The 21335-nt window shown below is 36.8% G+C and overlaps 2 protein-coding genes across 6 annotated transcripts in view; both read right to left on the bottom strand.

Annotated features, from left to right (window-relative positions):
* IPO11 (importin 11) overlaps window positions 1–21335 on the bottom strand; it is a 93127-nt gene that overhangs the window by 2714 nt on the left and 69078 nt on the right. For all 4 annotated transcript variants that reach the window (XM_074569341.1, XM_074569343.1, XM_074569342.1 and 1 more), the window contains 2 exons: window positions 8369–8464; window positions 4699–4783 (listed from right to left, as the gene is read on the bottom strand). In XM_074569341.1, coding sequence (XP_074425442.1) covers window positions 4699–4783; window positions 8369–8464 — 181 coding nt within the window. The remainder of the gene's footprint in view (window positions 1–4698; window positions 4784–8368; window positions 8465–21335) is intronic.
* Window positions 15292–17971, bottom strand: LRRC70 (leucine rich repeat containing 70). Of its 2 annotated transcripts, none has more exons than XM_074569345.1 (2): window positions 17833–17971; window positions 15292–17364 (listed from the first exon to the last, which is right to left on the bottom strand). In XM_074569345.1, the coding sequence occupies exon 2, from the start codon at window positions 17351–17353 to the stop codon at window positions 15428–15430; it is 1926 nt and encodes a 641-aa protein (XP_074425446.1). In that variant the 5' UTR covers window positions 17354–17364; window positions 17833–17971; the 3' UTR covers window positions 15292–15427. The 2 variants fall into 2 exon arrangements, with proteins under 2 accessions (XP_074425446.1, XP_074425447.1); XM_074569346.1 differs by having other exon boundaries at window positions 15292–17245.

Below are 21335 nucleotides of genomic sequence, written 5' to 3'. Positions count from 1 at the left end.
TGTCTTGCCAAGCAAATAATCTAGCAATTTCTGAACAATTTGCATCTGTTAACCGACAATTGTAATTTGGGACATATAATGCATTTCTAATTAGTTAGTTTCAGTAAGTTCATAGCTCTAAACAGACACGTATAAAATTATTGTAGGGAATTCTGCACAGAAAACCAGGTATTAAGATTGCCATAGACATTTTTCTCATCCTTGTGACCCTGACCCAGCAATAACTACATAAAAGGCATGCATTACCAAGTCTCCTTGGCAAGCACTACCGAAAAGCCATTCTTTAACAACTTTTTAACCCATAAACCAATTAATCTACATATTTAGCTAACTGTATGACTTTTGTGACCCTACCATAAACCCTTGTTTAAGTTAAAGTACTCATAATTAGAATGGGAACTCAGAACAATCTGCCTTAAAGTATCAGCTTCAGGCAAGTTTTCTCTCTACTCTATCAAGACAAATTAATCTCATCAGCAATTTGACATCATAAAGTTTATTCTTCTGACACTTAAAAAAAAAAAAGACATTAATAAAGAAAAACAGATTTAAGGTAAATAAACCTCTCATTTCTCATGTGTCAATGTTCACTAATAATTCTCAAGTCCAAATTTTTTCCCAATTTTAACATGCTATTAGAATACAAGTATGTGTGTTAGCTGTTCTAGCACCCCAATGGTGGTTTTCAAACTCTGAACAGAGGCACTGTATTGTTTTGAAAATTAAGTGTTCGAATTCTTGCTTATTTGCAAAGCTTGCTATAACTTCAATTCTGAGCTATCTCCAGCATCTCTTGTAATAATAATAATTATAGAGATGTTCTCTAGCATCTCTTAAAGGTGCTAACCCTTTACCACCTGCCTCATAGGAGGTGAGGATGGGTTTCCAGATAATCCTCTGAATCATCCCTGCCATACTACTGAAAAATAATTAATCTTGAAAAAACAAAGTGAAGAAGATGAAAAAATAATATAACACACAATTCAAAGCTAGTAATTTTTATCCCTAGTGGAGCTGCCAGATTTGCACAATGCTGGGAGTTACAGGAACAGGCTACCATATGCAGTGCAACTTTGCTAAAAAATTACTTTGATTTTAGGAGTATTATAATTCCACATTTTCTTTTTCATGAAACTTTAGTGAAGCTAGTCAACTCTATATGTAGTCTTTCCATTAGATAGGAAAGTAACTGAAACACTTCTGCTGCGTATTGGCTAACATATGTCCTATCAGGACAAGTGAGAAATTGTACAGAACTCTGCTTAGTTAATTGCAACAAGCACAAACCCATCCTTCACAGTTCAAAGCAGCAGCACTGTAAGCCAGTAGGGACTTTTGTAGTATGATTAATGCCTGCTGCTAGAAGCACATCTCTTGTAAGCCAGTAGGGACTTACGAGTCTCCAGGCTTAATTACGGAGTTAATAGACTAGTTTGATTTCATTCAGATAGTCATGTCAAAGATATTTTGAGTAAATTAAAGAGCTTCCTGCAACATCAATAAATTTGCTTTCCTTTCACTCTATGTTTCTGGAACTTGTATTCAGGACTAATAAAACAAATTAAGTAGCTTAGTATAATTAATTTGTTGACAATATTACACAATCAGCTGCAGTCTTAGCTGAATAAGCAAGCAAAATCATCAGTTTGGAAGAACAGTAAGCACTGTTCTTTATTCACTGTATTTTTGTTATGAAAAAATTAAAATAGTATCTTTTTTAAGAGAAGACCCATAAGATGTTTTTAGATTATTCTATTTGCGTTTGGGAGGAAAAATCATCCTCTTGAAAATTGAGTCTCCAGCTTGCTAAACACTAAGCATCCAACATCAGTCCAACACGGAACACAACCATATCAGTATTAACACTGGCTATTATAAACATATTTTTGAATGTAAGCATGTAAGCTGAGTTCCTAGGGTGTGGCCACAGTTGCAAAGCATTATTATCTTGAAAGAGAGAATCTCATTTATCTTTTCATTATTGTTTTTATGAGGTTTAAACTGTAAGCACTAATATTAGTTGCTGATTCAGCAACGGAATATATAAGAGGATAGAAACTTCTTGCAGGAATGAAGTGGGACAGGAGACTAGAAACTTTGTCAAATCAATTGCGGATTCCCTTTAAGTTGTTCTTGATTTTCCCTTTCTCACGTCAAATATTTGTTCCCACTTCTGTTTCACAAGTGGTGTCTACTGCTGCAGTTGTTCTAGACATCACACGAATTGTGTGTGTGTGCTGATGCTCCTCCAGAGTGGAAGAAACTTCCCGTACAGGTGGGTAGCAATGCGCCCAGGTGATGCACTGTTTGTAATCAAGTTTTTCAAATCAAATGCTAGTTGTGCTTTCAAAGCCATGATTTACAGTCTTGGTTATAATTTTACACTTCTACTACTAGTGACCTACCCAAACGACCTGTGTAACTTTGAAATAAACAGCCATGAGAACAGGCAAGTCTCAATTTCTGCACTATCCACAAAAATTTATACCGGGCAATTTCAGTTGGGATTCAGAATGAATTTATAGCAGACATTCACAACAACTACAGTTTGCTTGCTTTAAAAGCTGTGAGAAATTGCATAGAAAGGAATAAGAATACAGTAAATACTGAAGTTAGCTGAAAAAATGTCAGTATAGAAGGCTCAAGTCTGAAATATATCAGGATTTATTGGCTAAATATGGTAACAAGAAGAGCAAAACGGACAGCTACCCTTATAAAAGAGGATTGAAAGGAGAAAACCAAAGGATTTTCAGAATGCTTAGTAATCTAGAAAACACAGTAACTGTGCAAATAGTTACATCTAGACTGTGAGATCCAAAACGAAAATGAAGCTTTGATGTTCATGCACGGCAATTTATTCTGTGTAAACCTCCAAGGAAACAAAGGCTGAAAAGGTGTTTAAGCTGAATGTTAAACAACAGATAAGAAAAAAATCACAAGCAATTCCTCAGAGAAAAAAGACAAGTGACATGGCTCAAGAGAAGGTACATTTCCCATGTAAACCAAAACCTGCCTCGTCATGTCTGTAAGGGCTCTGGCTTCTCCTTACCAAAGTACAGCCATTTCTCTTCATTCAAATGGCCACTGACTCTGTATTGCACGTGACCCCGGAACAGTCCCCTCATTATGACAGTGTTCATCAACACTATACTGGTGCGTTGTACCATTTAGGAGGGAAGAATGATACAGGTCATAAACCAATGTGCCCTGCTTTTCATTTTGCCTGATATATCCACATCGAAGGTAGTCCATAGTAAATCTACCAAGTCTATATTTCTAAATACATATCCAAACTATTAAAGTCAACCTGTAACTGAAAAATTAAGATAAATTCTGCAAGAAACTTATTAAAACTTTAGCCAGCCAGAGAGAAATAAAATTTGACTATATTCAAAAGAAACTGAGAACAAGAAAGGACTGTAAATTTAAATTCACTTTATGTTTTTTAAATCTGATTAATGACTCAAATGTATCTCTCTCCCTATTGACACATAGGTATATCAATCCCTACTGATAACGACCTATATGTATCTATGTATGATAAATATTATCATTCTGCAATGAACAGTCAGAATATAATTTAAGCCCACAAACTAGAAGAAAATTTAACCAAGCCTAACAGAGTCTAAAGATGCTTTTAAGAGTAAATGAATTATAGAACTATCTAATACATTTTTAAGGACCATAGAAAATAATATTTCTGTCTTTTGTTTAAATCTGAAATTGCAAAACACTAGGAATTTCTCTTAAGGCATTACTAATAGCAGAAGAATACACAAGAGGTTTTGTGTCACTTTTTCTTTTTTTAAAGGAACCATACACTGATTAGTATTTAGAAGAGAAGCCTAACAACAAACCAAAAGCATCCAGTGGCTTAAAATCCCCCCTAAACTAAAACAAACTACCAGAAGTCATCCAAACTCTTTGCTGCTCCTACAAGAAGAAATAAAGCACTACAGGAGTGCCCACAAGTATTCTTTTGGACACATGTAGGTCAGTTAAAGCAAATGTGTGATAGGGCTACGCACATCTATTCAATCACCCAATTCCACATTTTCCAATTACTCAATGCCAAGCAGTTCAGACTTTATTTTATTTCACAGTACTTGTACGCTGCAGTTTTCTGTATGAGGAAACAGTTTCCCTGAACTTCTACAAAAGTAAGTTAAATGATGAAACGTTCACAGATTTGGTTGGACAAAAATAGCATAATTGCACGGGACCTAATCCAGATATCTTCATCTAAACCAATGCTCCTTATTAAGAGTTCTTTACATTAGAAAGAGGTTTTATGCAAGCACACATAGCTTGCATAAGCTGTTCAGGTAAAACATATAATCCAATATAACAAGGATTGTTTTAAATATGAGAAAATTGGCCTGCCATGACATTTCAGTAAGCTTTAGTTCCCTGCGTTTTTCAATAAACCCTTTTTATAAAGTCTTACTATAATAGTGTCCAGATTTTGTGAACAGATGATGTTTATTTTGGCAACGTTTTCCAAGACTCAAAAGGAATGCAGAAGCGTAAGTGTCATGGCTGCAAAGTTTCATCAAAGTATTTTCCTTTTCTGATTCAAGAGATGAATTTTCCAAGAACAATAGATGAACCAAATCCAAAGGCAAAGAATTTAGCCTGACACAAGTGAATCACATAATCAGTTGAACCGAATAATTGAATAACAGATGTAAAACTTACCATTTTTTTCCTTTTGTCTTGTTCTGTGGGAGGTTCCTCATCTTCTGTAGCGATGGGCTCTTCAAAATGAGACATCAACATGCAGCTAAGAATGGAAGTAAGAGTACGGTTAACATACATTATCATTAAAAATTATTCTAAAGCCCTTTTAAAAACACAGGGCAGCTATGAGGGAGTTTGATGAAAGTCAGGCAATCCCTGTTAGCACGTACTTTTTTTTCCTGAGAACAGTGACTCTAAAGAAGCCTGAATGCATTTTCTGTGTCACTTACACCAATGTAACACTCTCAGTTATCCCTCATATTTTAGCTCAAGTTCTGCCTTAAAAATTAATTTCTGCATCTAGAAAATGGCTATGTAGGTTTAAAAAAATTATTATAGAAAAACCTACTGTTCCTAACTAGAATTTCCCAGTCTCTCCAAGGAAGTGCTATACAAGCACTCTGTATCCTATCAACGAGAAAACTGATGTGGCACATATGCAAAACCAAGCCAAGACTTCTCATTGCATTCATGTTTTCCTGTGAGATCTTGAACAAGAAGACCTTAAAACTAATAAGGTCACTGCTATTGGTTCTAGACACTAAACAATAACGTTTCAGGCAGAGAGAAATGAGTTAGCTTCTGCAGGCATGTATTTGAAGACTTTTTTCTAGGCAGGTAAAACAAAGCGTTTAAAATTCTTACTTTTTGTTTTGCTCCACCCTCAACTGGTAGGTACAATACCCACAACTAACAGCCATATTTTAACTATTATTTTTGCAGTAAATAGAAAACCAGGAAATATGAAAATAATAGTTTAGATGCCAGAGGTTTTTCTGTCTCTCGGAACAGTTTGCACACTTTATAAAAAGCACTGGTGAAAGCTATCCTACAGCAAACATGCTTTCCATTCACTTTATATTCTCTACGTTGAAGGACTACACAAATATTCCACCATTTTATCATTTTTTTCCTAGAAAAGCTGCTTTGAAACTCAAAGGATTTAAAAATCTCTCAGGTGACAATAACTTGCTGCTGTGTATTTGGTATGTTTTATGGCAGGAAGGACACATAATTCACAAATGACAAAGCATCAAGACAGATTATTGCTCATTTGCATAATTCTCATTATGAGCCCATTATTGTTCATTTTCAGTTCTGTGCTACTGTGCATTTTTAATTGCTGCATTCCACTAGCAGGTGAAATGTTCCTGCAGCTAAGTTGAATAACTTGCTTTAAAGTTATTAAAATCAAAAAAAGTTGTGATTTTATGTGAAAATGTTCAGGTTTACTCTGTTTATATATTCATTTTTCTACTAACATGGGTTTAGAGCCATATGAAACACTTGCTAAACAGCATGGAAGAAGGGTCAAATGCTAATACAGAAGCCATTTCCAACTAATGCATTAGTTATTTCAAAACAATACAGCAAGTCTCTTGTCTCCTCTCCTCAGAAATGACATGATTTCTTCAGTTTATTAAAAAAAAGGAGACAAAAATGTATCAATTGCCAAAACATAAAAGATTGAATTGACTTTTTCAGACCTTGATAAGTATCACAAAGGAAAACTTGGAAAGGGGGGGGGGGGGGGGGGAAGAAAAAAAAAAGAAAAAAGGAGAAGCAAGATGATAAAATTGTGAATATTGGCGAGACAGGACTACAACAATGGAATGCTTCTCTTTCCAGAAAATCTGAGGTTTCTCAAACTTTCATGTAATTATTGCTACAATGCAAAACATAAATGCTAGGAAACTGGTCTGAGTGTAATCCCTTTGTACTGTAAGCCAGGACACCATGTAAGCATTTTCATAACCTGAACAAAATTCCATCTAAAAACTGGTAAGAACTTTACCTCTGCCTTTGTATTTGGAAAGGCTCTTCCAAAAACCTCATTGCTCGAACTACAACAGTTTCTTCAGATTTCCAGTTTAAATGTATTCATGCTTAGCTTACACTTAAGCCAACACTGTCATTTTAATTTGTATAGTTTTCCCTGTGTGTGTTTACCTCCTTTTCCTCCTTCAGTGGCTGCAGTTCCATAGTGCTTCGGCCTTGATTATCCTATGCTAAACATGCATGTTGATTTTGTCTCTGCACTACAGTAATTAGATACTATGATAATCAGTGGAGCGCACAATTTTTTTCTGAACCTGGAGAGCTAGAATAGCACACATACTCCAGATGAGTGCTCTCACTTTATTTACTTTCAGATGATGTCAAAATATGTAACACAAATGTCAGAATCTTTCAAACAGACCATTCAGTATCTGTCAACAGAAATATGTCCTTGGTTCAGTGTTCCTATATTTTATAAAGCAAAAAAAATGTCCAAAGTTTGGAAAAGTATAGTGACAAGTTCTACAAGCCTTCAAGGTTAAAATATGAAATGAAATAGGACAAAGTTTTATTTATGTCTCTGCAAGAACTCTTTTCAACAAGTGCTGGCAAGGCAACATGTTTAGAAATAGAAGGGACTCTGTAATGTTGTCTCCCAGAGCAAATAGAACACAGTGTCAAACCACATTGTCAGACTTTGGAGTTACATCTTCTATACTGATAGTTAGAAAAAAAAAAACCAAAAAAAAAACCAAAGTACTTCTGCCACTAACTCCTGGGCATAGTTCAGGCTCAGCACAAGTGTGGACCATTCTCAGTGCACACTTGTGTGCAGACCACCTGTTTTAAGAGAAGAAAAACTTAATAGATTGCATGCAGGGTGTTCTGTGCCAGCAAATATCTCCTTAAGCAATTAATTAATTAGTCCAGATACAGTCTGTTCCATCACCAGGTACTTACTAGAAAGCTAGAAACTCTTGATTCTTAGCGTCTGGTAAATACTGTTATTAGAATATAATATCTGTAGGCACATCTTGCAGAGCACCTGTTTTTTATGTCTTACAGCTCACCATCATTCTAAAACTATGCAATCATTACATAGAAAAAACAACAATAAGACCTCTGTCATAAAAAAAAAAAAAAAATCCTTATTATTCAGTGGGTTGTTTTTTTTAAGTTCTCCAGCTCTGATGGAACACCACCAGCAACCTGGGAGCCAGCAGGAGATGAATGAGTGTGGTGCTGGGTGGCAGTGCACTCTGAGCACGCCTGACACCACCTTCCTGCCACAAACGAACTCCTGCTCTTGGCTCTGGAAACTGTTTCTTGAGGTGTGCAATGTAGCAGCAGGTGTGTTAAGCTGAACAACTGAAGGGGGAATATGTCCTTGTGGGATAGGTTTTTAAGTTCTCCAGGCCATAAATTATTGTACACTGGCTCCACTCAATGGGGCTGAGGTATTTAGAAAAAGATCTCAGTTAAACTCCAGATGTCACAGCCGAAGCAACTGAGCTACCAGCCTATCAACATACAGGTTTGTTGGATTGTAATTTTAGATAATAGTCAAGTGAGCAAAAAAGCAAATCCAAGCATGGATTTTAAGGCATCATTTAGAAGATAACAATGAACAGTATAAAATTACACTGTCATTTTAAGCCCTCCTTCCCCGTTACAATTATTTTTTCTTAAGACTAAAAATTTCGTATCTTACTAAAACATTCACTCTTGTGAACACAGAACTCTTATGAGCATGTCTTAACTGCCTACAGATTTTTCCAATAAAAACACTACATATAAAACAGTACTGCTACTGTTAAACTCACAAAAATTAATTAGATTTTCCACTTACTCTTTGTACGTTCCTGTTTCAGGATCTTCAGTCATAACGTCATGCAGCCCTTCCACTGAAATGTTGATGATACCACAAAATTTATCTTGGATAACACTGGAAAAGAACAAAATTTATCTTGGATAACATTGGAAAAGAACAGGAAAGTGACTTAGCTAAAGGAACTAAACAGGAAATTTGCTCAATAACTGTAGAGCACATTTACTAAGCAGTATTTTCACCGCTTAAGGCTTAGCTGAGCATGCTATCAAGCAGCTAATTTCAGTATTTTTTTTTAATTATACAAAAGCTTCAAAAAGATGCAAGAAAACGTTATTCTTAAATAGAATAAAAGCTCATATGCCACTGTTGAAAACCTAGAAATAATTACAAATGGAATAAAAGAAAAAATACATTAGCACAAGGCTCAAGAACTGAGTGGGGAGGGCATGCTCCTGCTAGCAGGGAGGTCAGAGTACTGGCTTCTATTCCTGACACATTTACACATATTCAACGCAAAATCTACACGCAAACCCTTGAGCACTGGGCAGCTTGTGAAGATGGTACACTCCGCTGTTGTTATCCCTGTCCCGCCTTGCAAGTATTGCTTCGCCATTGTAGGCAGCTGAATGAATCCCCAGAAAGGGTGAAAAATATGCGCACCCGGTTCTGCACAAACACCTGACTATAGCGAGAAAGGCGGGGTAGGATTTCTCTGCTTCAACACAGGCATCTCCTGCCATTTGAAACCACTATGCTATTTAAGACAATTGCAAAGGGCTGGCAGGTATCATGCAGGACTTCACAGATACACCTTTCCCCAGCATGAGCTGGAGGCCAGACCGGATATCCCCACAGTGCCCAAAATGATACTAAACACTTGTGTTCAGACACTTGTCCCTGCCCTGAGAATGGATGTGCCTGTAGGGTTAGGGGCATAGAAACATGATCTCCCCATGACAGATGAAGTAGGTGCCACCAGCTCCCAGTTAACGGGAAGCAGCTGTGACTGCTGTTTCTGCTGAATTTCCTGCTACTATGGGTCTAATGCCAGAGACACACAATTGTGGGACTTTGGTGCACAGATTCCTACTCTCTGAACTACAAAAGGGTGAAGACACACTGCAAACGAAAAGATGTTCATCTTGGGAAGACCACAAAAGTTCCTCCTACAAGCAGCAAAGAAACAGAAATGCCCTAACTGGTGATGGTGAACTACAACTCTCTTCCCAGGTCTGCCACTGACCAAAGCATTTTATTACTCCCTGTTTGGAATTTCAGGCTTCATTTTCACCAAAAGGTGCTGCTGCTGTCCAGTAGGCAGAGGCAGACATTTGGCATATTTGTTTAAAGGTACTGAATACTAAGTTCATATACTGTAGTTTGACTTTTTGTGTTTTAACGAAGACAAATCTATTTCTTAATATTCTTCCATTTCCTTTTCTTATTTGGGATGAAAACTGAAAAAATGGATCAACTGTAGCTCCTTGTACCTTAGTTATTGCATTTGAAATACTTCTTGTCAACACAATTTTAAGTATATGATAAACAGACTTCATATAGCAATGGATACTTTGGAAAAAATACGTATCAAGTTAGAATACTAAGCATATAATTTCTTTTTAATTCATTTTGATAAGATTATGATTCAAATCACAATAATTTTGTTTCCAAAGGATTATTTTTGTTCCCTTTTTTTATTCAGCTACTGTGGAATGCTAGGACCTGAACTGTATTTTGTATAATGGAACCTGAAGCTCCTAAATTCCACAAAATGAAAATTGACACAATTTTCGTTCAGTCTGGCTTGTTCCTATTACCATTGTGAAGTATGTATTTTAAGAGACTTCCTCCCTTGCCGAAAAGCTTCCCCATCTCATTCAGAACAGCAAAGTATTACATGTTGTGAGACTGAATCTCTTTGGGGCCCTGCTGAGAAAGCGAGCGCTGTCTGCTGAGCAGCCTGCGGAACGAGCCCTGGGAGACACAGCAGCCTTCTTCACGCGAGTCAGAGGTTCCCACCTAGCACAGCTCCCATTCAAGCTCTTTTACCACACACTTTTTTGAAACACATCTAGGAAAATGCCATTAATGTGGTTAATATTTTCCAACATGAGAAAGGAAACAGCTGTCCTCAGCGTCATGTCAATAAAGGACAAGGGGCATTCAACGGAGAACAAATGCAAACGCTTTGCAACCTGGAGAAGTAAACTATGTCCTGTATGTATGCACTATTTAATTAATAATACAGGTTGCTATCCATTACCTGGTTGTCACATTTCTTCCTTCTAAAATGCATGAAGAATCCCTGACTGCCTGCCACAGAAAATTTTCTATTGGGAGGGATGAGAAAGGTGTTTGACCCAATGAAGGCATAGTGTTTCCAGCAGCTGCAGGGCTAATTACAGTCCATCTATTCAGGGAGGTTGCTTCAATTAATTAATATGTAAATAAGTACTGTAGGCACAGTGCTCATTTAACTTTATGGGATTTTTCCAAGCCTGATGGGAGGAGCGCACAGGAAGGCCCACTTTAGTCACTTGTATTTCCAAGGTCTGTGATATTTCCAGAAAAAACTGCGCATAGTTGTTGAAGACCCAAAATACTGTTCTTGATAGTTAGCTCCAAAGCACAAAGAGAAATCATTAATTTTTTTACTTGGAGAGGATATTTTTACCTTATGGCATAAATAAGGAATAATATTTTACTCCTTCAGTGAAAGATAGAAAATTCATGGTAATTTTTCTCTTTTTGAGGAAAGCAAAGGTAAAGAATGTACAAGACTTTTCAAAATGGGGCAACTGTTGACTGCAGTTTTCAGTAAAGATAATACCTTCTCTTTTCTCCCCCTTCTTTTTCCCTTTAAATGGGACATTAAGCTTCTTCCTACCAAAGACTCACTGAAATGTTTACCAAATATGGAATCATTAAACAATGCAGCTATTTTTAGAACACAAGACACACGCTGCTGAAAAATAAGGACAGCATAAGCTCATTGTGCCCTGAAAAAAAAAAAGAAACCCCAATTAAAGTTCAATGGCAATATAAAATGCCTTATTTTCATAGAAGAGCCATGCAAATCAACATAATACCTTTTCAAAGAGACTAAAATTAGCCTGCAGCTTTCAAGAAATACATTAGGAAGTCACATGAGTAGACTCATAAAAGACAGAGACACTGTATTCATATGAACTTTCAAAACGTAAGAGTTAACACTGTCCACACTAAAATGTTAACTCGGGGGGGAAGGCACCATTTAAGCAGTTCCACCCTTGGATTGCATACAAACCAGATCAGCAATGGAACAAACAACAGCATCAAGCTATAACTGGTTTTAGAACTACAAAGTTTCCCTAAGTTATCAGGACAAAACCTCATTTCGTATTCAGCAAATATTATCAAAAGACAGACCCAGAATCAGAGGATTATAACTTCTATAAACTGGTTAGGATCTAAACCACTGCAGAACCCAGTTTCAAAGACGCAATTAACACATATTAACATTATTTTTTATTACAGAAAGGATCTTTTATGCTGTCTGTAAATAAAATTCACCTTGCCTATAATGAAAAAAAGAGGTAGCAAACATTTATGGCAGCTTGTACATGAATAATCTCAAATCTTTTATTTCAAAGTTTGCATAATTTGTCAGATAAAAGAATAAAAGCTTTGCAAAGAAAAAACAGACCACATCTGTTCTGAAAAAATTAATATTCACTTTTTCTGATTCTGTCTATCATTTCTCAGCTATCTATTCAACATTTTTATTATCCTGAGGTTTTATGCAAAAAAATCAGAATTTGGATTTCGATTACATAGATAGCCACTGTAAATAAATAAAGCTTTATCATCAGCTTAATAAAATACATATCATGATAAATTTTTAGGGGTAATTAAATAAAATGGTCCCCACGTCTGCTATGCATCTTCCTCAGCCCATCAGAAAGGGAGGGAATATTCTGCATGGGAAAAAAATACTCTTTCAGACATTAAAAGGAAGAGGCAGAAATCTTTTCTGCTCTTCTATATTTACCAGGACGAAGCAGTAAACACCAAAAAAGGGAAAAGCTTAATTTCATGTATTTACTAGTGTACAGAAGATTTGAGAAAGATTAATCAGCTCTTTATTCTTATCTCATTATCCAAGGAAAGAGGTGGAGTGGGACAAATGGAGATTACTTTGCATGTACTGCAAGCAATGGAAATTATTATTCCATGTACCCCCCTCCTTAGCAGCTGCGCAGTGCTAAGGAGCTCCTAAAACTGTAATGTAGCAGCTAAGACAGCATTTCCAGGGGAGTCCTATGGCCGACCATAAACTTGATGAACATAAAGCACCATTTTGCTTCATGAGGGCACACTCAACTAACTCTTCTTATCTGTTTTCCAATGATTTTAACAGTTACACATATGAACTACAGATGTACATGAAAGGATTTGTTTCCTAGTGTGAACATTTAAAATACAAAAGCTACTAACTGCAAAAGAAAGGCATGTCCCCCACAACTGCATAATGATCCTCTCAATTCCTAATTGTTGGCAAGCTGGATATTAGTGGATGACTGCACTCCGAAGGATGGCTTGGAACTGCTCCAAATTTTTGCTTGCACCAACAGCTCTGACAGCATCGGTTCCCTTTTATGCTCCATGTCTACAGATGCTGAGACTCATACCTGTCAGACAACTCCCACAGCAGCCTGCCAGTGCAAAGGATGCACCTTCAGAGGGGACCTCTTGTGCTCATCTGTAGAGAACAGCTGTGGAAATCAGAGCCTAAAACAACAGAGCTGCTCCCTGACAGATTTCTTTGAGAAATAAGTTTGTTCAGTGTGAACCTTTGCCCACTCCCAAAACTCCTCTCTAAAAAAGGCACGGCAGCGTTTCTAGCAATGAAAACTTAGTCAACTAGCTTCCACTGAATTAAGTCCATTATTTCCGAAGACATGCATACAAAATCGAAAATTTAGAAATATAGTACATAAAACTGCAGAACCTACTACTGTGCAATCGCTGATTGCGCAGCTGTTATTAAATGAAAATAAATTGAACATTTATGAGGAATTACACTGGAGAGGCAGAAAGTAACAAAAATGGGTTAAAGAGGAAGAGACTACAATGGATTACCCACCTAAAAAAAAATAAAAATTAAGCACGAATTAGAGTCAATGTTTTCCCTCCTTAAAAACATCTACCCATTACATCTGATATCTGATCTATAAGGAGAAAATTTTAAGAAAATAGTTTCTACTCAAGCAATCCAAAATAGTTTGAGATTTTGCCCAAGCAGCTGAATTTAGTGTTCCATAAAACAGAAGTATTTGATTTATTATACAGTAAATTACAGTAAAATATAGTATTACGATATAGTAAATTGATACTTCATTAAATTCAACAGAGATACGTAACAAGCAACAACAGAGGCACACTTGCACATTCACACCCACACAGTGCAGTCAAGGCCTATAGATGTACTAGTAGCAGATAACATGAGTCATTCCTGGAAGTGACCTGGAGATGGACAAACAGGACAACAGGGAGCAGCCCAACACGGCCACACATGAGTTACACCGGCAGAAAGCAGGCAGGCTAGAACAAGAACCTTGAGGCAATTCTGGCTCATCTGGAGAATGATGTCCGGTCTCCAGCCCAGTCTCCAGGCTGGATCCTGGACAGCAAGATACTTCTACGTAACTTAAATAGACCCCGTGGAGGACAGGCTATCAAAACATCGTTCTCCATTTTCCCTTGAGCAAAAATCTAACTGTAAATTATGTTGCTTATAAACCAAATGGTTGAAGCCTCTAGGGCACAGGCCTGTAGAAGACAAACAATGACTACAAAAGTAAGTCCTATTCAGCTACCTGAAAGTTTTGCAAGATTGGACTATTTGGGACATATTTTCATTACTTTTTCTTGAATTACTGTAGTAACAATGAAGAAAAAAAAAAACAAACACAGAAATTCAGGTTGAAAATAAAGCTACAACACACTAGACATAGCCTTGCAATAATGTAAACAGAACACCAGTATTCAAAATAGAAATAAAAAGTTAAATGCAAACTACATAGTAAAATAATAACCACCTTTTGAAAATGAAGTCTTCAATTAGGTCTTTGCTACGAAAACGTATTTTGACCCGACACTTCCAAATACACACTGCAAATATGTAAATATCTTCATCAATTAATCTAGAATTATGTATTAAAGTGTAGTATATTTCTTCCGTTTATACCTCTTATCTAGACAAAAACTCCCTCAAGCTGTTACTGTATAGATGACAAAATATCTTTTATTGACAACAATTAACCAGCTCTTATTACTTTAGACACAATAAACTTGGCCAATTTTTCAATCCAATAGAAATTTAGTTTCCCTATTAACTCCAGTTTCAGGTATTATCACGAAATGATACAAATATGCACTAAAAAAATTCACTTTAATATATTCATTATACAGACTGAATACACAACTTTTTATATTAAAATACGTCATAGGTATGAATAAAGTTTGTATCCTTTTAAATGTTTCTTTTCCTTGAGAGTCTGAACATGCTAGACGTAAATATGCTTACTTTTTTCCCCACTGTGATGATTAATAGAGGCAAAGTAGAAACTGCATTACAATAAATAACTGAAGCGTTGCGTTTTTCCCTCATTCCCTGGCTTCATGATCCTGCTAAAAACTGAAGTTTTTCTTGCTTCAAGCTTCAACTTAGCTATGGAATTTCTATAGAAACTTATGCCATTAAGTACTGCAAAATCAAAATAAATATATGTCTACTTTATACTGCACGTATACTTGAGCTATAGGTGCATGATTCCTGCAACAAGGACAGAGGGTAACATACCTATTCATGTTAGATTTAAATGTCATCTAGTAAAAAAAAAAAAAAAAAAAAAAACCACAAACTTCAAAACATTCAGGAAGCAAAAGATGATGCAGAGCCCAAATTATACCATTTTCCACAATTCTATCAACAAGTTGATTTTCATCAGTGAAGATATTTTTTGAAAAATTGAGTTCTTAATTTCTTGACTTTTCAGATCCCCATAAAGTTAACGTCAAATCAAATGAGACAAATTACAATGATGAATGTTCAAACAATATGACCTGTGCCTGACTTTCAGATGCTGTCCGCTTGAGCAGCCTAATTTGGTCCAGTTCTGAACGCCCCACTGAATTCCGAGTTAGAGACTGCACTGGGTCAGTTATGTTGTACCTGCCAGGCTGATAAAAACCGTAATATTCTATTCTCTTTTCCCCTGAGTTTTCTAGAACCTTTAGTTTCTGCCTAAAGTGAATAATTTTACAGGTTAAGAAGAGGATCACAGCACAAGCCAGAATAAAAAAGGCTAGTAAAATGTCAAAAGCCTGATTCAGGTTTTCAACCTGTTGTGAACAAAGCAGGGATGTTTTTAATGATACAGGAGCAGCATCTGTTGGAAATAACCCTTTTTCTTCTACGGTTCTGTTATCAGGTATAATCTGTGCTGGTATTTGCGCCGGCAATGTTGATAGTACTGTAGTTGCCCGTGATGGAATTTCAGCAGCATTTTCTTCAAAGGGCAATGGGTTAGCAGATGTAACTGTAGTTCCTTCCCCGAAAGCAACATATTTGGTTTCTGCATTGACAAACTGTTCGAATGTGTTGTGCTGGCTTCCCTTATGCCACGCCATCAGCAAAGTGGTAGTGCTGTGATGGACACCTGCAGATCCCAGACCCTTGGCTGTCCCTGGGCTGGCAGTAGGGCTACTGCAGTTTGCAAACTGAGCCCACCTAATGTAATGCAAAGGCCTACCACGCATACTCAGGGGATTCTGACAATGAATTTTTACAGAAACAGGAGATGATGCTATCCAGTTAAGTAACCCAAGCATTTTGCAGCTGCAGTTCCAAGGATTATAATTTACCTGTAGATGAGCTAAAGACACTAAGGGCTTGAGCACTTCAGGTTGTAACTCTGTAATATTATTAAATGCTAAACTGAGCATTTTAAGTGACTGTCCCATTTTTTCAAAGGTACCATCACCAATACTGGTTATCTTATTTCTGTCTAGCTGCAGATACACTAAATTGTTCAATAAAGTAAAAGTGCTGGAATTGATATTTTCTAACTCATTATTACTTAAGATTAACTGGCTAAGGTTGTTTAATCCAAAAAAACCATTTACAGCAATACATTTTAGCTTTACATTTTTTAAAGACAGATATCTAAGCTTGTTAAGTCCTCTAAATGCAAAAGGATGTATTGATCCGATAGGATTGTGAGACAAAGAAAGTCTTTCAAGATTTTTGAGCCTTCCAATAGCATTTGATGGCACAAGTGTTAAGTTGTTACCTTCAAGGAACAAATACGCAAGGTTTTCAAGATGATGAAATGCTGAATCTGATATCCGTGAAATCTTATTATTGGCTAGGTTAAGTGTTTGGAGGCTTATCATTCCCAAGAAAGTCCCGCTTCCAAGGACACTGAGACGATTTCTTTGAAGTGTTAAATATCTAACAGAAAGGAGATCACTGAATAATCCTCTGGGAACAAAAGCTATTTGGTTATTCTGAAGGTATAAACAGTGAAGATTGGAAAGACCTTCAAAGATTCCTGGATCCAGGCGTTTAATGTTATTGTTATTTAGATGCAAGTAGTACAGTTTGGGGAGTTCCACAAAAGCTTTCGGGTGTACATACAAAATACTGGAGTTATCCATGTAGAGTGCAGCAAGCTTCCGAAGGCCTCTTAGTTCATGTGGAGTAACACGCGATATATTATTCCCACTGAGGTACACAAGAATTGTCGTTTTTGGAAAGTTCCGCGGGACGCTTGAAAGCCCTAAATTACGACAGCTAACTTGTCTCCCCGTGCAGAGCTGGCAAGCAGCTGGACAGCCAAGAGCCTCCTTCTGGAGCAGCAACAAAAGAAAACAATTAAGGATATACAGGAGTGCTCCCAGGCAGGGTGGAGAACTTTGCAGACCACACATATCCCTGTCTTTGGCCTTCTCACTCATCTCTGACTTTGCTAGTAGAGATAAAAAGAAGTTTATACATATTATTAATTTGAAAGTTTAACAATTCTACGTGTACAGTCTTTAAAACGTAAGCATCGCTTTCAAGGTCGGTATCCTATATATTCTCCTTTGATGCCAAATAAGCAGTTTAGAAATAAAACTAAGTTTGAACTACACTGAAAAACTTTCCAAAGTAAATGAACAATTAAACAAGCGCACTGCCAATCTAAGCTGGAAAATATTTAATTGGTTGCAGCATGAAAGCAACTAAACTGCCAAAATAGCAGCTTCTAGTAAATTCAAAATACTGCTTATTAACTATTTTTTACAGTTAAGAATGACTAAGAAATATTTCAATAGCATTCAAGTAAAAATGCCAACTGGAAACAAGCTTCTTTTCACTGGTGGCTCATTTATAATTTGAATTCTACTTTTATAAAGCTGAGTTATATTCAAAATAAATAAAAGCAATTCCTTACCCCAAATCTGAAGTTCATTATTTCTGTTATCTTGACGTTTTGCAGTTCATTGGACTAAGTTACAAGCTGACTGACTACACTCATCTGTGAAACCTTTGTAAAGGCAGTATTGCTGAATACTGGAGTGCTCACATTTTGCCCCAGGATTTGCAACTGTTCACTCAGGAAACTAAGAAAGAAGTGGTTAAAGTCAGGTTGCCATGGATACAGGAAACCCTGGGACAGGAAGCCATTTTATCTGTGCTTCAGAAGTATTGTTGGAAAGGAAATCTCAATGATTTGTTTCTAGAAAACCAAGAACTATCTTAGTTTGTAACTGTTGCTGTTTTGCTTTTTTTAAACTGCTGTTTTTAACTTGGAGAGCTCAAGAGAGTTTTACAGAAGTTAGGTACAACTTTCAGAATAAAGGGGGAAACCTATTTGTAACCGCACTACTGACTACTGCATTATCTGCGAATCCTTTATCTTTCAGCTGCAATCCGAAACATTTTATTGAATCAATAGCAACACACAGACCGTTCTGCCTCTCTCCGCAGAGCCAAACTGCTGCCGCCAGAGACACACAGGCACAGCGACACGCAGCCCAGCAGCCCCGCCGAGAGGGAGAAGACGGAGCCCCGGTGTCCCCTGCAGCCTGGCCAGCAGTCCCAGGGAAGCTCGGGGAATCTCAGAGAAGAGAACTGCATGGTGCGGTACTAAACTGCTGTGCATTTGGTGTTATTTCAGACTTGATCCAGGCACTTTAAGTCCCACTTTAGGCCACTTTTTTTAAAGCCAACTTATTGACAGAGGACTGTATATCCTGACAGCCACACCTTTGGTCCACAAGTTTCATTTCCTGCAGTGTCCCTTGTACAGATAAACACTTAGTGCAAACGTGTGCTATAAATATCCCCCTCACTTAATTACCGGAGATTACATCTCAGCTTATCCATCACAGGGACTAAATACCTGCAAAGTCCAGTCACATCACCAAAGGGGGAAAGGGGAACCAACAAAACGAGACATGGTAAATTAGAGATCAAGCCTACAAATATGAATGTAACTCTACAACCGTGATTTATATTGTAACAAGACCTTCGACTAGGCAAAATGAAGATGGCAAAACCCATGAGTAGCCATAGTCAAGGAAGAAACACAACAGCAGAAGAATCAAGTCACTTTGTCCACAATGATCTCACACAGGAAGCAGAAGTTCATGTAAGGGGTGAAGGATCACCCAAATATCTTTGTCTATAACCATCCAAGCTGAAACGCGTGAAGCATATGAGCAACAGAAGCGGAATAGCTTTTGAAGAGGCTTTCTTCTAAATTCTGCCAAAAGAAACTTACATTTCTGGAGTTTAAAAAAAAAATGTTTTTGACCAGATGTAAATGGCTTTTTATGTTTGAAATCTGTAAAAATTTCAATATCAGGAGAAATACTCCTTCAATTTTTCAACTTAAGCTGGTCAAAATTACAAAGAGTTGGGATGGAGGGGAATGTTTAAATAAAAAAAAGACAAAAATAAACAACCTCCAATTCTATCAGAGTCAATACGTCTTACAATATCTAGTCTAAAGTAAGAAATCAGTAGGACATACTCCTTACGATATCTAGTCTAAAGTCAGGAAGCACCAGGACCAGTAAAATTGTCCATGGGCCACTTTAGACAAAGCCTGTATCAGTTACAACCCAGAATGCATTTGAACTGCATTTGTTTTTGTTTTTTTTTTCTGAGACCATTAAGCCAATAGGAAAACTAACTGTTCTTTAGATTTAACTATTATTTTTTTTTCACATTTCAATTTTTCATGGTATTTAAAATAATCATTGATATAAAGGGAAGTAAAATAAAACAGCATGCCATTTCCTTAAAGGAAAAACACTGCATAGTTTTAAATAGTTCCTAGGATGATTAGGGAACTACCCCGGGTATGGGGAAGAGAACAGTAAGAGTAATTGAAAAAGATTATCCAGGTCAGATAGAGTCAGGTGAGGAGAAAAACACAGATCAAAAATGAAAAATTACTTCAAACTGGATATTATCTCCTACCTAAGCTTCACCACTTATAGCCTTATTTATGCTGGTATTTACTTAAGCAAAAATTACTTCTTCCAAGATGTGCTGTGTGAAATAACCCTATGGGGCTAAAAGAAGCAAGTCCCAATCTAAAAAAATGTTTAAAAAGACAAGTGTTAATAGATCTCCCTTTTTCCAAAATACCAGAATTAAGATATTTAGAAAGACTGAAGGAGCTCCTGAACCTCTGTGGGATATCGGATAGCATGGAAATTTAGAGAAACCAATAGAGTAGTGTCCAGATAAATGAAAGCAGGTACCCAGTAAGTGGCTGAATGTCTCTCTGGTCTTGTACGAAAGGTACCTTATCAATATTCATAAAAGTTTTGCTCAAACCCTAGTTGCCACTGTGGTTCTGAGATCACTACTGACCTTTCTGATTCTCAGATCCCATGTACAAAATGGGGAAGAAAGATCTTGATGCAGGTCATGGCTCCTTTCAATTTGCACTAGGGAATCTGGACAAAGTCCTGTCTTGCACTTTGTAAATACGGCACCTGGAGGCCTGCAGATCCGGTTGGATTGTAATTTACAGATATTGCTTCATTAGTTCTATACACTGTTGAAGAATCTGAAAGTAGTATCTGTTAAGAACGAGAGGCAAAATAACATGCCACGTAACTGATACCACTTTGGGGAAAAGCATAAAAAAGACTGAGATACACATATAACTTGGATCGGCATTTCTCAAACTGGCTTGTACTTAAACAGTAAAATTCATTATCAGTTGAAAACTGTAAGGAAAACATTTAAACTGGAAAACCCCAAATGCATATTTCAAACAAGCTTAGGAAGCTTGTAGTGACATTCACTGCAAATTTTGTTCTCCAGTGACAGAAATACCAGTTTATCTCTGAATAGATTTTGACATGGCAACAGAGAAAATTAATTTTTGAATCCTGAAATGAATTTTATCATAATACACTAACATTGATAAAGTTACTAATGCCACTGCTTTTTAACATATTAAAATCTAGTTCAACAATGACTCTTTCTAAATACAAGCAGGAAATCTGAGCAACAGCAATTTGTCAAATTGTGCACAAAATGACAGGTCAAAGTAACTGAAAGAACATACAAGCACTGCACCCACTGCAGCCTTTACAAACCACTTCGATTTTCTCACTGATGCATGTTAGATTAAAGCCAATATAACTCACGTTATGAATATTAGCTAGCATAAATAGTCACCCAACTCCAATTTATATATAGCAGAAAAACATGCAACAAGTTCAAAAACAGGTTCTAAAGTTACCTACCCATAAAACGTATTAAAGACAACTTTTGAAGAAGGATTTAATTCTCATAATCACTACAAAAATGTTAAGTCTCACTAAACAGAGGAAACCCAATTTTTAGCACTGTAATTACGCTTTTGAGCTTATATTAGTGAAGTTATCTGTTGCACCCCCATTCTGTATTTAGCAAGTACTTCCTCTT

This window comes from Larus michahellis, chromosome Z (assembly GCF_964199755.1).
Source record: "Larus michahellis chromosome Z, bLarMic1.1, whole genome shotgun sequence".
Lineage (NCBI taxonomy): Eukaryota > Metazoa > Chordata > Aves > Charadriiformes > Laridae > Larus > Larus michahellis.
The sequence above is the reverse complement of the archived record's forward strand: the minus strand, read 5'-3'. Positions and strand labels throughout refer to the sequence as shown.

What these genes read in the sequence shown, in the direction of transcription:
- LRRC70 (XM_074569345.1), bottom strand. Translation starts at nt 17,353, where the DNA reads ATGAGTGAGAAGGCCAAAGACAGGGATATGTGTGGTCTGCAAAGTTCT.